A 13,939-nucleotide genomic window follows, 5' to 3' on the forward strand; every position below is an offset into this window, starting at 1 on the left:
AGAAGGAACACTTTCAAACACACTTCTGATACCCAAACTAGACAGAGATTTCAGAAAAAAATGAAGGTAGTAATCTGTCTTATTTATTAATCTAGACTTAAATATGTTAAGCAAGTTTTAACAGATTGAATCCAGCACTGCATAAAAATGCAATGCCATGACCAAGTTGGGTTTTTCTTCAGAATACAAGGTTACCGTAATATCAGAGATTTGATGAGTGTAATCAAGTATGTTAATAACTTTAAAATCTATGATTTCTGTATCTTTGGTACAAAGTACATAATATAATTCAATATCTATTTATTTTAAAAAATCTTAAAAACTAGCTAAGTGTCTTCGCAATTACTGGATATCTATGAAACTCTACAACAAACATCCTAAAAGAGTGAAATGTTCAAAGTTTTTAGAATTAGGAAAATGGCGAAGATAGCATCTTGGCACCAACATAAGGAAGTGAGGACATGGTATATTCAAAGTGGCAAGAGGATAAAAATAACTGTCAATGTAAACTCCTGAACTCAGCTAAAATTTTATTCAAGACTGAAGGTTAAATAAAGAATCTTTCAAGGAAACAAAAACTGAGTATTAACCACCAACAGATCTGCTCAAAAGGAACTTCTGAATGATGTATTTCAAGAAGGAATATGATCTCACAGGACTGGACTGAATACTAATGGTAAGCAAAGAGACTGATAAAAATGAGAAGTCTAAATAAATGTTGACCATGGAAAGCAGCAATAATTGGATTTTAGCCAGTGTCATAAACTTCCTCACAGTGGGGGGGGGGGGGGGGGGAATACTAGAAATCTAGCTCATTTACATCTCAGAACCTTTAATCTTTAACAGAGAAGATTTGGCCACTGGCAGTCAAATAAGCTTGATGTTTTCTTTTACTTCTTCTACACCAAATACTTCAAGGTCATTAGTGGCAGAAGTTGAGTAGTAGACATGGAGAAAAATGCAGTCCAAACCCAGCCAACAAATGAAGCAGCAAGCTGCAAAGGACTCCTGAACAGAACACATCAGAGAGTGTTAAAGAGAGTGAAGGAGTGACAAAAAATTTATAGAAAGGAAAACTGTCAGTACCTAGTTAGTGAAGCCCCAAAGAAAAGAATGTAAAGTAAAAAGGAACTATTTGAAATATTTCAAGGATAAATGATGCAGAAATTCCTAGTATGAGAGACAAAAAATAAAAAGATTTCCCTCCTGCAGTGATAAGGTAAGTAAGTTCCCCCTAAAAAGCCATCCTGGAGATCACAACCATCACTTGTAGACAGAATACAAAAAACAACTTCAGGCTGGTTCTGGTTAATGAACAAAGATAGGTGAACCTTTTAGGGGAGCTGAAGGGACTAGCACAAGTTGCATTTACCAACTTTGCAGCTTTGACCTGACAGTGGGCTGTGGTGATGGCATGACACTAAATGGCTAAAGCAATAGTGAAAAATATGCCATCTTTTTAGACTTGTAAAGACAGAAACTACTGTGGGGAAAGCTGTCAAAAACTGATGGGCCAATCTCAAAAGGAAAAGAGAGAAGCCTGTCTTCAGATGGCACTTGACCCACACATCCAGAGAACATACTCCACATAGGCCAGGTAAGGAAAAAGTGGACTGAAGATATAAGTTGTTGTCCACAGTAGGTAAGACACTTTCCAGTTTGAATCTAACGTAATTCTCGGGGCAGGGAGGATGGTGGATAAGTGGGGAGAGGAGATACTCTTTAGAAGAATATAATGAAATTCAGAGTACTTGCAATAGAGGTCAGCAAATTTTTCCTATAAAGTGCCATAGAGTATATATTTTAGGCTGTGGGCCACATGTTTTCTGTTGCAACTATTCAACACTGTCACTGTAGCTTGAAGGTGGCCAAAAGACCAAATGAACAAATATGGATAACTGTGTTCTAGTAAAACTTTGTTTACAAAGATAGGCAGCCAGTCCCCAGGCCACAGTTTATAAGAAATTAACATATTAATATATAATGTGTTAATATATTCATATTGCAGGACAAAACATATCTATACAAATATACATTCAAAAATGATCAGAGTAGCCTTACTCATAAGAGCTAACATCCCAGATGTCTATTAAGAGGTTAGTTGATTAAAACAACAACAACACAGATTACCTACCAGTGGAATACTATTTACCATGAGAGAAAAACTGATTCCTGATACACGTAACAACATATAAAAAATGATTTTTGAATGCAGAGAAAAAGCTGGTTTCTCTTACAGGAAATGGTAAAGGAGAAAAAGAGGAAAAACAGAATATAAATATAAAACACTAATACAAAATAGGCTGACAATAAAAATCCCAAATAAAACTAATTTAAAAAAATGTAAAAATGTTAAATTAGCTGACAAAATACAAAAAAAAAAAAAAACCCTATTACATTGGCTTAAACAGAAAAATATAAAATCTAGCTATGGTATTTCTCTAGTAGATATTTACATCTATATCCATATCCATAGTTATATTTATATCTGGAAAGGTTGAAGATAGATACAGAAAATATTTGCCAGGATAGAAGTTTTTAGGCCAGACAAAATAGATTTTAAGGCACAAGTTATGAAAACATGGAAAAGGAAAGGAAAAAAAACAGATGAAGCAAATGAAAAACTTTGTTTATGTGCCTAGTAACATAACATTATATAATATGTATAATTGTTTGCATGAATACATTAAAAAGCAAATCCAAATTGTCTCTGGTGCTAAAGAAATATTTAAGCTAGAAGAAAATGAATGCATCATTTAAGAATTTAATTCCAAGGTAGGGAAGAATGTTTATAAGACAACAAAGAAATAAACAAAAAAATAAAAACAGCACAACCTTCATGGGAGAATTTAATGGCTTAGTCCACCTCAAAATTAAGAGACAAAGGACAGTGTATAAAAACTTAGCACACACATACCAGACTGTTGCTAAGTCATAAAGAATTTTCAGTGGGTGACGGGCACTGAGGGGGGCACTTGACGGGATGAGCACTGGGTGTTATTCTGTATGTTGGCAAATTGAACACCAATAAAAAATAAATTAATTATTAAAAAAAAAGAATTTTCACCTTGAACATAGAAAGAACTCCTGCAAATCAGCAAGAAAAACAGACAACTGAAAAATGGGTGAGAATATAAATAGGTAATTTACAAAGACAGAGACTTAAGAAAAAAAGAGCCCATGTCAATAAAAACTCACAGGAAAAAATGAGTTCTATGAAAGGAAACAGCTGGATTATGCAGTCAAATAAGCTGCCATGAAACTCATGCACTCACAGACTATGCAAAGTTAAAGCTCAAAGGATAGATGAAGCTTTGATTAGAATACAAAACATTCAGAATCAATTCCTAGTAGTTTTAACCCACCATAGTTTTATTGATCTTATAGGAAAGAAGGATTTAAAATTTATAACTTCATCAACATTGATATGCTTTATCAGTGATGCTATCTTACTTAGATGCTCCAAGAATTACTAGCCATTGAGGGCTATTTGATGCCACATCTTTTAAAGTCCAAATTCCTATTGCCTCTGGAATTTCATAATGCCAAATCAGAGACTCAGTCTTCTAGAATTCTTCATAAGCCACCTTATATCAATGCTAGCCTCTTCACTGAATCAAATGAGAGGTTTCAGAAGTCCATTGTCTTTGTGTACTGATTCAATATAAGAGAAATGTGAAACTAGAACTATCATTATTTTTTAAGTTACCATATGATTTGATCAGAGCAGGAAGTTTTCTATATGGTATAGATTCACTGTGTGCCTACTACAAAACCAAAGGCAGAAGCTTAGGTTTCCTGAAGGTCTTCAGATTTTTTAGCACACTTCCTTCTCACTCAAAAAATGCAACTCTTGTGTGACCACTCCTTACTGCTTCTAGGGAAACACCCATACTTCTGAATTCTGAGCCAGGGTAAGTAAGTTCAGGAACCTACCGTGATGACTTGATGCTGTTGGAGCTGACTCAGCCACAAGACACCAGATGGCTTGGAGGTACCAACTGCTTAGGACTCAGGAACCAGCCATCAAGAAGTTAGCACAGTAAGTCAGAAGAGTGAGCTATTATTACTACTGGAAGTTAAATTTCACAAGCCTTTAAACATTGTTTTTAATGCCTCAACAGATGCCTATGCCTTTAAATATTTTGCAGACCTAAGTTACTATCCTGAGGGTAAATTTACATCATTAATTAGATCAGCATGTATGTAATGTTGAGGTCTCTAGTGCTTGTGTATAACTGTTTATACGTATGGAGAACCATACTTCTTAGCTAATTCAAATACTATGGACCAATTCTCATTGTCTCTAAGATTCTATCAGAGACACACATGTTGAAGAACTGCTATGAATACTGACTCCATGCAGCTTGATACTTATTTATAACTGACTAGAAATGGGATGGTCATAGGATGCCTGATTAACTCACATATAAGACATGAAATATAAGCTATCTATCCCTATAGACTGGGTTTTTGGGTAATCACTGAGTTAGTAGTGAATAACATTTAGTTTATCTTCATGCTATTTGGTTGTATTATATATACAAGTCTTGACTATTAATGAAAATTTAGAATCATTATTCCATCATTCAATTGATTCACTTACTCATTTAAAAAATATTTATTGAGCACTCTTTTAGGTGCCAGAGGGACAATGGTAAAAAGGACTGATAGCTATGATGTTTGATGTTACAAAGCCTGTTTTCTAAGAGACTTGTTTTGTTTATAAAGGCTGGATGACTGACTGGTAGATGTGGTGATTCCATTACAGGTATACATGTGTGGCTTAACCAGGAGAATGGTCCAGTATTATATACCTCACAACTATTTCCACTATATTTTTAAGTTATACCTCCTGACACTTAATATGTTCAGGGATTTCCAATGAACAGAGTACCAAATCCTGTGGGAAAAACAAATCTGTTACATGTTCTCAGATTTCCTTTTACTCCCTGGTCTTCTGCTCTTTTCATTTCCACTTTGAAAAATGTCTTCACTGAGCCTCCATGATCCTGCCTCCTCTTGGTTCTATTCCTACCAATAGACTTCTTTAGAGTTTTAATTGTTGGTTTTTCCTCATGTTCCTCAGCTCCAAATATGGTAGTCACCAACTTCTCTGTCTCTCCTGATTCGTTTCTATCTAACTCCTTTTCTGCTGTAATCATTTAGTGTCACATCTTCAATATCACCTACTTATTGATGACTTCCATATAAATATCTATCCCAGACCAACTTATAGATCTAGTTGGAATGTCTAATTAACATCTTAAACTTAATTCTAGGGCATTCTGCTTTCTCTTTCCATATTCCTCTCGAGACAAATGCATGGCCTGCTCTATCACTGCCTTCAGATCTCAAAATAAATGTCACCTTCTCCAAGAGGCATTCCCAGATCACCCTATATAAAATAATATCATCCCCACCCTCCCATTCATGGTTTTACTCTCTACCCTTCTTACCTGGGTTTACAACTTGCCAAAACTCTTATTACCAACTGACATGTTATTTGCTAAATTTATTTGCTAAATGTTATTTGCTAAAATGTATTTATAAATGTTTTTGCCTGCTTTTCGGAACAAAAATAAGTATGTTTACCAAAATGTATTTATAAATATTTTTGTTTTTTGTAAGTGGCACAAAAGGTGAGGTCTTTGTTTCCTGCTCTACTATTAGTGTAAAGAATTGTGCTTGAAAAGAAGCTGGAATTCAATAAATACTTATCAAATCAGTGACTGCATTTGTAAATGTATTTATAAATATTTTTGTTTTTTGTAAGTGGCACAAAGGGAGAGGTCTTTGTTTCCTGCTCTACTATTAGTGTACAGAATTATGCTTGAAAAGAAGCTGGAATTCAATAAATACTTATCAAATCAGTGACTGCATTTGTAAATAATCTCTTCAATGGCTCTATTGATCTAGTTACTACTCTTTGTACTCTACTAATTTGGAATCAGAACTCATGATTCTCAAGAGTTGTATCAGAAAATGATTCTGGAATCAGAAGTCCATTCTCTTAGCTCTAAGACTCAGAAAGAAAACATAGTCCAATTTCTTGATCTGTAGAGTATATCTTAAAGGGAAAAACTTTGACTAATGTTACATAGCTAATAAGAGGAAAAACCCAAAGACGGTTCATGCCCCTCCAACCAATGTTCTCCAATCAAACCCTGACTCAAGATGTGTTGCTTTTCCACAGCAGTCTAATTCCTTCTGGTACTGCTTTAAAAATAATTCTTAATAAATATTACACAGAGATAAGAATAAAGAAAAATGTGATTTTATAAATAAAAATATCATGCACATAAAACTTGAGGGTAAAAAAAGAACATTTCTGAATACCTAAAACCTAAAACTTAATTTCACTTACAAAATGCCTAGTTTAAGACGCAGCAACATCCTAGGACATTGAGGAATACAGATTTAAAATAATGTAATAAACGTTTACACTTTTAGAGATGGAAGAAAATCTGTGCAGGTAGGTTAGTGAGAAATAACATATATATAGAGAGAGCAAAACAGCCTAGAAAAATAAAATAAATCAATTAAGATATTTCTTAACACTGATGATGCAGGTGCTGTAGCAGGAGAAACAAATTCAGTTAAAACATGGGATATGTTCCATGATTTTTTTCTTTTTCTTCTTTTTTTCTTTTTTTAGAGACAGAGAGAGAGAGACAGGGATGGAGGCAGAGAGAGGGGGAGACAGAGAGAATCTTAAGCAGACTCCACACTCAGTGGAGAGCCCAACATAGGGCTCAGTCTCATGACTCTGAGATCATGACCTAAGCTGAAATCAAGAGTTAGAGCCACCCAGGGACCCTGGGATCTGATCTATGATTTTAACCTATAAAGAAGTCTAAGTTCTCTAAGAGGCAGTAGAGCAAGGTGGTTACAATGTACTCCACTGTCTGGATTTTAACCTAATATTCCCTCTGACAGGTGTAAGAACTTAACAGACTTACTTCTACAGGCCTCAAATTTTTTATCTGTAAAACAGGACTAATAACCATGACATATAATATTTATAAGAATCAAATTAGATCAGAAATATAAATGATTTATGTACTCTGTGGCATATATTTTAGAGTTCAAAATATTGTAGACTGGTATTAGGACAATTTAATTGCAATATAAAATAATTTCTAAAAGCTTTTAAAGATAATGTTTTATGAAAAATAATTTAAAATTTACAAAAATCTTGTTTGTAGTTGATCACTTGCAGAGTGTTTCTGACATTTGGGGTACTTTATAAAACATTAAAATTTTCCATTTATCAGCTCTATCAATTCTTTATACCACATGAACTGAAACTACCTCCCATATACTACTACAACAGTGACCATAAACAGTCTAGTCTGCTTTCCAAAACAATGCTAATTTCAGCACATGAAAGTGTATCTCAAAACATTCATTTTGCCATGAGGATTCAAAAAATAAAACTATAACCAATGTTTTGACTGTCTGAAGGTCCAGGATAGGAGCAGAGTAAGCAAGGTCAGAGAGGTTTCAGGGACAGTTGTAAAGAGCCAAGTTGCTTACTGTTGAATTATCACACCTGATGCGAAGTTCCAAGGACCCAGAGCTCTGCTACTATAAACCCTTGGGAACCAGGTCACAATCACACACCTACACCTGCAGTCACCTCCCCCCCCCCCATTTTTTTTAAAGATTTATATGTTTATTTGAGAGAGAGAGAGACAGAGAGGAAGAACAGAAGGAGAGGGAGAGAATTTCAAGCAGACTCTGTTCTGAGCATGGAACTCAATACAGGGCTCGATCTCATGACCTCAGATCAGGACCTGAACTGAAACCAAGAGTCAGTTTCTTAACTGGCTGAGTTACCCAGGGGTGCCCTGCCACAGTTTCTTCTGAGCTCCACTATTGCCAGATGGATTCTATAATCTACACATCTTTTGACATGTCACACTGAACGCAGTTCCAACTCCTTCAAACATTCACTTATTTTAATCTTAACTGAAACAGTCACTTAGTGCCTGCCATGTGCCAGCCTCTGGGCTAGATGCTGGAGAAACAGAGCTTACCCACCAGTGTGGGAAATGGATAAGAGGAAAATGATAAGTGAACAATTCCTTGGATAAGAATTACAAAGACAAGAAAGCACCAGATATGTTGTAATGCCACATACTTTTTTTTAAAACTTATAATGTATGCTGCTAGTACTCCAAAATAGCATTACCTTTAACAAAGCCAAACTCCTTTGAAGCAGTCACTGAAACTTAGGTAGAATGAAATATAGCTACCAACTGACTCAAAGCATGACTATCAGTTTACTCCTGCAATACAAAGTGTGCATGTGTATGTTGGGAAGAGGTGGGAATAGACAGGCAGGTAGTGGAAGGGCAGCCAAAAGAATGAAGAAAAGAAACAGGGAAAGTAAGAAGAGCTAAAATTCTTATATCAATTAAGAAGGCCATTTTGCTCAATCTTCCAGACCTTATATTTTTTAGGCTGGTACAAATGGCCTGAGTAGTTAGTGACCATTTGAATATTAATATATAGATGCTGCAAAGTTTACCATTACATATTTGCCCTTTTCATCTAGTTTAATGATTTAAAAATATACTCTCAGGTAGTTTTTGTTCTGAAGAACATATTTTTAACATTTTATTTTCAGGATTAAAAGATATAACTCTTCCTCTACAATTATATGTTCATGTATTGCTTTTATTATATTTTCACCCAGTTACATACCATGTAAGAAAGAGACTTAAAATAAAAGCACTGAACTGGCACAGTATAAATACTTCCCTGACTTCAGTGCCATTTTTGAAATTGAAATTCTTGGGTCATTCCTTCCTGACTTAGATTAAATGGCCACACCTTATTTCTATCACTTCCAAAGTGCCAGGGGAAAAAATGCAGTAACCTTTTCTTAGAAAATCTTTCTTTCCAAGATTGGGGTGCTCTTAAAAGAGCCACGAACTCTGAAATAAAGTCATCTTCTTCCCACCTCCAATCAATGCTTCTAAACAATGAATGTGAACATACACTTAAAAAATCGCATCTGGACAGAACCCTTACCTGCATCTCTTGACAAAAGGAAGCCAATGGCCCAAAGAGAATCTGACATTGCTCATCAGCAGTGTATGTCATCCCTGGCAACTTGGAGGGAACCATCACGGAATTGACACTCTGGGGGTTTGTCTGGAGCAAGCAGTTACTGGCCTTTGACCTGGCAATATGCAGATATGTATAAAATTCTGAATTTCACATAAAAACTTGTTATAACTAGCATAGCAACAAGAAACATTTTTTATAATGTTAAGAATAAGCTCTTACTTTTATTTATAAGTTCTTCTACTGAATATTTATAGAAGCCATCCCATATATGAGAATCATTTACGTACAACTATATAAAATAATCCTAATAATAATATTAAAGTTAACAATGTTTTTTTTTATAAAGGTCTTTCATAGGGATTAACTCAGCCAACCTACATAACACAGTGAGATGTTATTACTATACACATTTATACTATGAAGAAGTTCAGACTTAGAGTGTAACTTGCCTCAAAATAATGTGTAAAGGTAAAAAATCAATTATAATTGGGGACTTAGATATATGACTTAAATATATGGAGGGCTCTGTCAAGTAAGTATTGACAGTACAGATATTTTTGTACTTGACTCTGTAATACAACTTCCATTTACAAAGTGACATTTAATTTTATCATATATCTGATTCTTGTGAAGGCAGCCATACATGCATGTTCTTTAGGAACTGCTCAAGGGTTCCTGCTGCAAGTGAGGCAGTGAGATTAGATATTACATGTTTTGCAAACTGGTCTCTATACTATCATGACAAAGAGCATGGGATGTACTGCACATAGTTAACACCACACCTAGGGTAAGGTAGGAAACATCATATTTTGGTGGATTTTAATATTCATTTAACAAAAAAAAATAGGCTTGCAAATTTAAATGATACGGAAAGCTGAACAAAATTTGTCTGTATAGTGATTTAGCTAGCTAGGTGCTCCTCCTTATCTTAGTGAGACTTGGGGATACTTTAAGCAGCTCTCAAATCTAACTACTTTGCAAATCACTACTGTTTCAGTTGCTCCTTTATTAGCAAAGGGACCAGTAAAAGACAAGGGCTTTAAAATGAAAATTAGAACAATAATAAATATTTTTCATTTCTTTTTCCAACCAGAGAGAAACTGCTCTCACTGTTTAAAGTGGGAAAATAGAGAATGAGGACTATTATAATGGTGAACACCATGTCCAAATGAAAAAAATTCAGTTTAGAAGTATCCCAATGGAAGGGTGGGGCTTTTGTTAAAGAGGTTCTTTGTGATAACAGATGTGCTGAGTGATGAGCAATGAGAATGTTTCCAGTGGGAAATTCTGAAGAGGCAATTAAATTCTGTGACAGATAATTTTCCAACCTTACAAATCATCTTGCCCGTTCTTTTATAAGAAAATGTGGAAAGTAAGAAGCAGATGGGTTAAATAATATGTTCCAATTCACACTATGAGTCAGGGGAAGAGCCAGCATTGGAACCAACTGCCTTGATCTCTAATCTGATGTCCTCTTCAGTCTCCTGTGCCACTTTCCCTGGTTGGGAGAGGAAGCAGGCACATGTAAACATTGACAATACAACAACAGTAAATGACCTCAGTACCTTAGAAATCTTTCCAAATCTTCCTTGCTACATCGGGACCATGAAACATCACCAAGATTTTGTCCTTTAATCCATTCACCAGACATGATATGAAGACCATCAGCACATGATGGGTGGTCATTGTCATGATTAATGCCCATGCTGATTCAGAATATAGTTAAAATTAAAAATTACACTAGATAAATATATTTTAACATTTTATAATGGCAATTAAATAACAGACAAATAATATAAAGGCAGATAAATTAGCTTTAAAGGTCAAAAATAAAATTAGGTTTCAGATTGAGTTATTTTGAAAAATTATGTTATCTAGATTAAAGGTAATTATTTTTAGTTAGTAAAAAAACATTTTCCCAACCAATCAAGTAAATAATATGTTCAGTCACCTCTATCAAAATGATCTGCAGATAAATTTCTCACAGAGTAGTATGTATGAAACACAGAGATAGTTATGTTTCTATTCAACCATATTAGATACTTGTTCCTGCCTTGAGATTCTTTATTCATACCTTCTATAAAATCTGAAACCACATCAAAACTATTATTTTCCCCATCTGCTTCATTAGACTGTGCTCCTCCACTCATCAAAACACAAGCTGTCCCTGGAAAACCTTCCTATTCCTGGCCATTTTTTTTTCTAGTAAACCTTGTATCTGTAGCTTTAAGTTGAAGATCTATTTAAAAACCTGCTTTGGGATCCCTGGGTGGCGCAGCGGTTTGGCGCCTGCCTTTGGCCCAGGGCGCGATCCTGGAGACCCGGGATCGAATCCCACATGGGGCTCCCGGTGCATGGAGCCTGCTTCTCCCTCTGCCTGTGTCTCTGCCTCTCTCTCTCTCTCTGTGACTATCATAAATAAATAAAAATTAAAAAAATTAAAAAAAAAACCTGCTTTATCTCCAAATGGATGTACTAGGAGAATGTTGAATTGAGTATGTTGAAAAACTGCTCTATTTTCTCTTTCAAGCCTCTACTTAACTCCTATATTCTCTTTTTCTTTCACTCTATCCTTTGTGCCTTCATTTGCTACCCAATCTGCCAAATCAAGAATCTTCAGGTCATTTACCCCTTCTCTAAGATCATCCAAGGCTATTTTATTTACTCTGTTTTAGAGGGCAAGTCTATTAGTTCTACTTCCCAAATATTTCTCTCAACTGTCACCTCCTTTCAATTCCTTTGTTACTATTAAAAAGAATTACAAAGTATTTAGTCTCAACAATTATTATGGCATTATTGGGTGCTGGGCCTCTTGTCTTTACCAACAATTCTCCCTTTTACTCCTACTCTGCCCTAGTGAAGTCTATTTAAAACACAATCCATTGCCATTCCTCTGCTTCCCCATTACCTACATGGCATTTTCCAGCTCTTAACATGGTACAAGGTCTCTTTATCTTCTTCCAAGTCCTTTACTGCATTTTCTCCTCAACAAATTATTTCTAGTGTCTTTTTTTTTTTTTTTACAATTAATTGTCATTTGGCATTTTCCATGTGTCATACTCTGTAGAAAGGGGTTTTATAAGCTTGAATTAAATGACTCCATGAGGTAGGAACTATTAAAACACCAATTTTGCTGATGAGAAATAACTTTCCCAAGGTTATACAGTGAGAGAGTGGAAAGTGGTGATGTCTGAACTGAGGTGGCTGGCTCTAGAATCATGTGACTGACCATTACACATCTGGCATCTATGAATTCCATTCCCTCTCCTCTCCTGTTCAAAGTGCCTCTCTTTCAATGTCTTTGCCTGGATAACTTCTCCTGTCCGTTACCTTCATGAGGTTTTCTTTTACTAACTTCCATATTACCTATGTATAATCTTTGTCCTAGCACAGGATTCTGTGAACAAGATTGTTATAGCATTTTCTACCTTGCATTATACAATTTAACTTCTAGTTAATGCTGCAACTTGCTCATCCCTCTAAGATCCTGGCAGACTGAAATCATACTCTATAAATCTTACCTAAATGCTGAGTCAAGTCACTGTCTAGAATCACTTCTACTGCAAGAAAACTCATGTAATCTCTACTGAATTCTCAGAGTGAAGGTTAATAGTGGAGGCAGAGGAAGAGGGAAAAATTGGTTTTGTACAGGCTGAGTTTGAAATGATGGCAGGATAGTCAAGTGTCTCCTTTTCTCATTCTGTATGATTTAGATAGTAAAATAGTATTTCATAATAAAAATAGTGAAGATCTAAAATATCTACATTGTATTTTTAGATCCAAATAAAAGAGTTATTATAGAAGATGCTAAGGGAAATCACAACTAGACCACGTATGTTTTCTCAAATTAAAATAAACATTTTCATGATGATCAAACTACTTTTTCATGGAGATGAATTAAAACTTTGATTCAAAACTATTATATTTAACATGTTTTTGAAAGAAGAAAATGAGAGGTGCCTGGGTGGCTCAGTTAGTTAAGCTCCTGCCTTCAGCTTGGGTCATGATCCTGGGATGTGGGGCTACCTGCTCATCAAGGAGTCTGTTTCTCCACTGCTCCTCATCCTGCTTGTGCTCTCTCTCTCTCTCTCTCATTCTAGATCTCTCTCAAATCAATCAATCAATCAAATCTTAAAAAGAAAAGAAAATGATATGGCTGGAATAAGTGATTAATTTCTGAGTTAAAAATAATGAATTAAGAAATCACTGTCTTTGCTAACTTCTGAAGACTCCTCAAATTCTGGTCTAAACAAAGCTAAAAATACATTACTGAATATCTTGTTCCATATTTTAGTTTCAGAAAAATTCAGCTCTATGTTGAACCATATTTCTCTTTTTAATCTAATCAATGTCTTTATATAGGGCCTATATCACACATTAGTAGGATGACTCACAGGGAAAATAGGAAGACAAATGTTTTTCATACTTTGACGCTAAAGAGGAAAAATAAGAGATGATGTTGAGTAGGTATGGACAAGTTTAGTTATTGGGAGGTACAGTAAATGATGCTGAAGTTGAAAGAGATATGAATTCTGTATCTCCTGACTCCTTACCCAGAGGACTAGAGGCAAGTAAGTAACAATAAGGAAAGAAAGGTGCCTCAGTTTCCTCATTTATTAAATATACTTTCCTAACTAGTTGTTAGGAAAATTATATGAGGATGATGTTAAATGCCTGGCTCAGTACCAGGAATATAGTAGGAACCCATGATTATTTTTTTTCTGGGGTCAAGAGATCCAAGAAATCTTATCATTTTAACTTGTCAAAAAGCACAAAGAGATAAACATCATCATCTGTAATTTACTGTATTTGTGGAAGGAAGTTGCTTTGGTGGAAGTTGTGGACTTTAAGGAAAATC

At 35.1% G+C, this 13,939-nt stretch overlaps 1 protein-coding gene across 1 annotated transcript in view; it reads right to left on the reverse strand.

The window, feature by feature from the left end:
- The window catches only part of ADAMTS19 (ADAM metallopeptidase with thrombospondin type 1 motif 19), a 227,368-nt gene that overhangs the window by 87,856 nt on the left and 125,573 nt on the right, over positions 1 to 13,939 (reverse strand). The window contains exons 9-10 of the mRNA XM_072728643.1: positions 10,647 to 10,787; positions 9,043 to 9,193 (exon numbers count right to left, since the gene is read on the reverse strand). Of these exons, the coding sequence (XP_072584744.1) occupies positions 9,043 to 9,193; positions 10,647 to 10,787 (292 nt within the window). The remainder of the gene's footprint in view (positions 1 to 9,042; positions 9,194 to 10,646; positions 10,788 to 13,939) is intronic.

The sequence above is a fragment of the Vulpes vulpes genome, chromosome 12 (assembly GCF_048418805.1).
Source record: "Vulpes vulpes isolate BD-2025 chromosome 12, VulVul3, whole genome shotgun sequence".
Lineage (NCBI taxonomy): Eukaryota > Metazoa > Chordata > Mammalia > Carnivora > Canidae > Vulpes > Vulpes vulpes.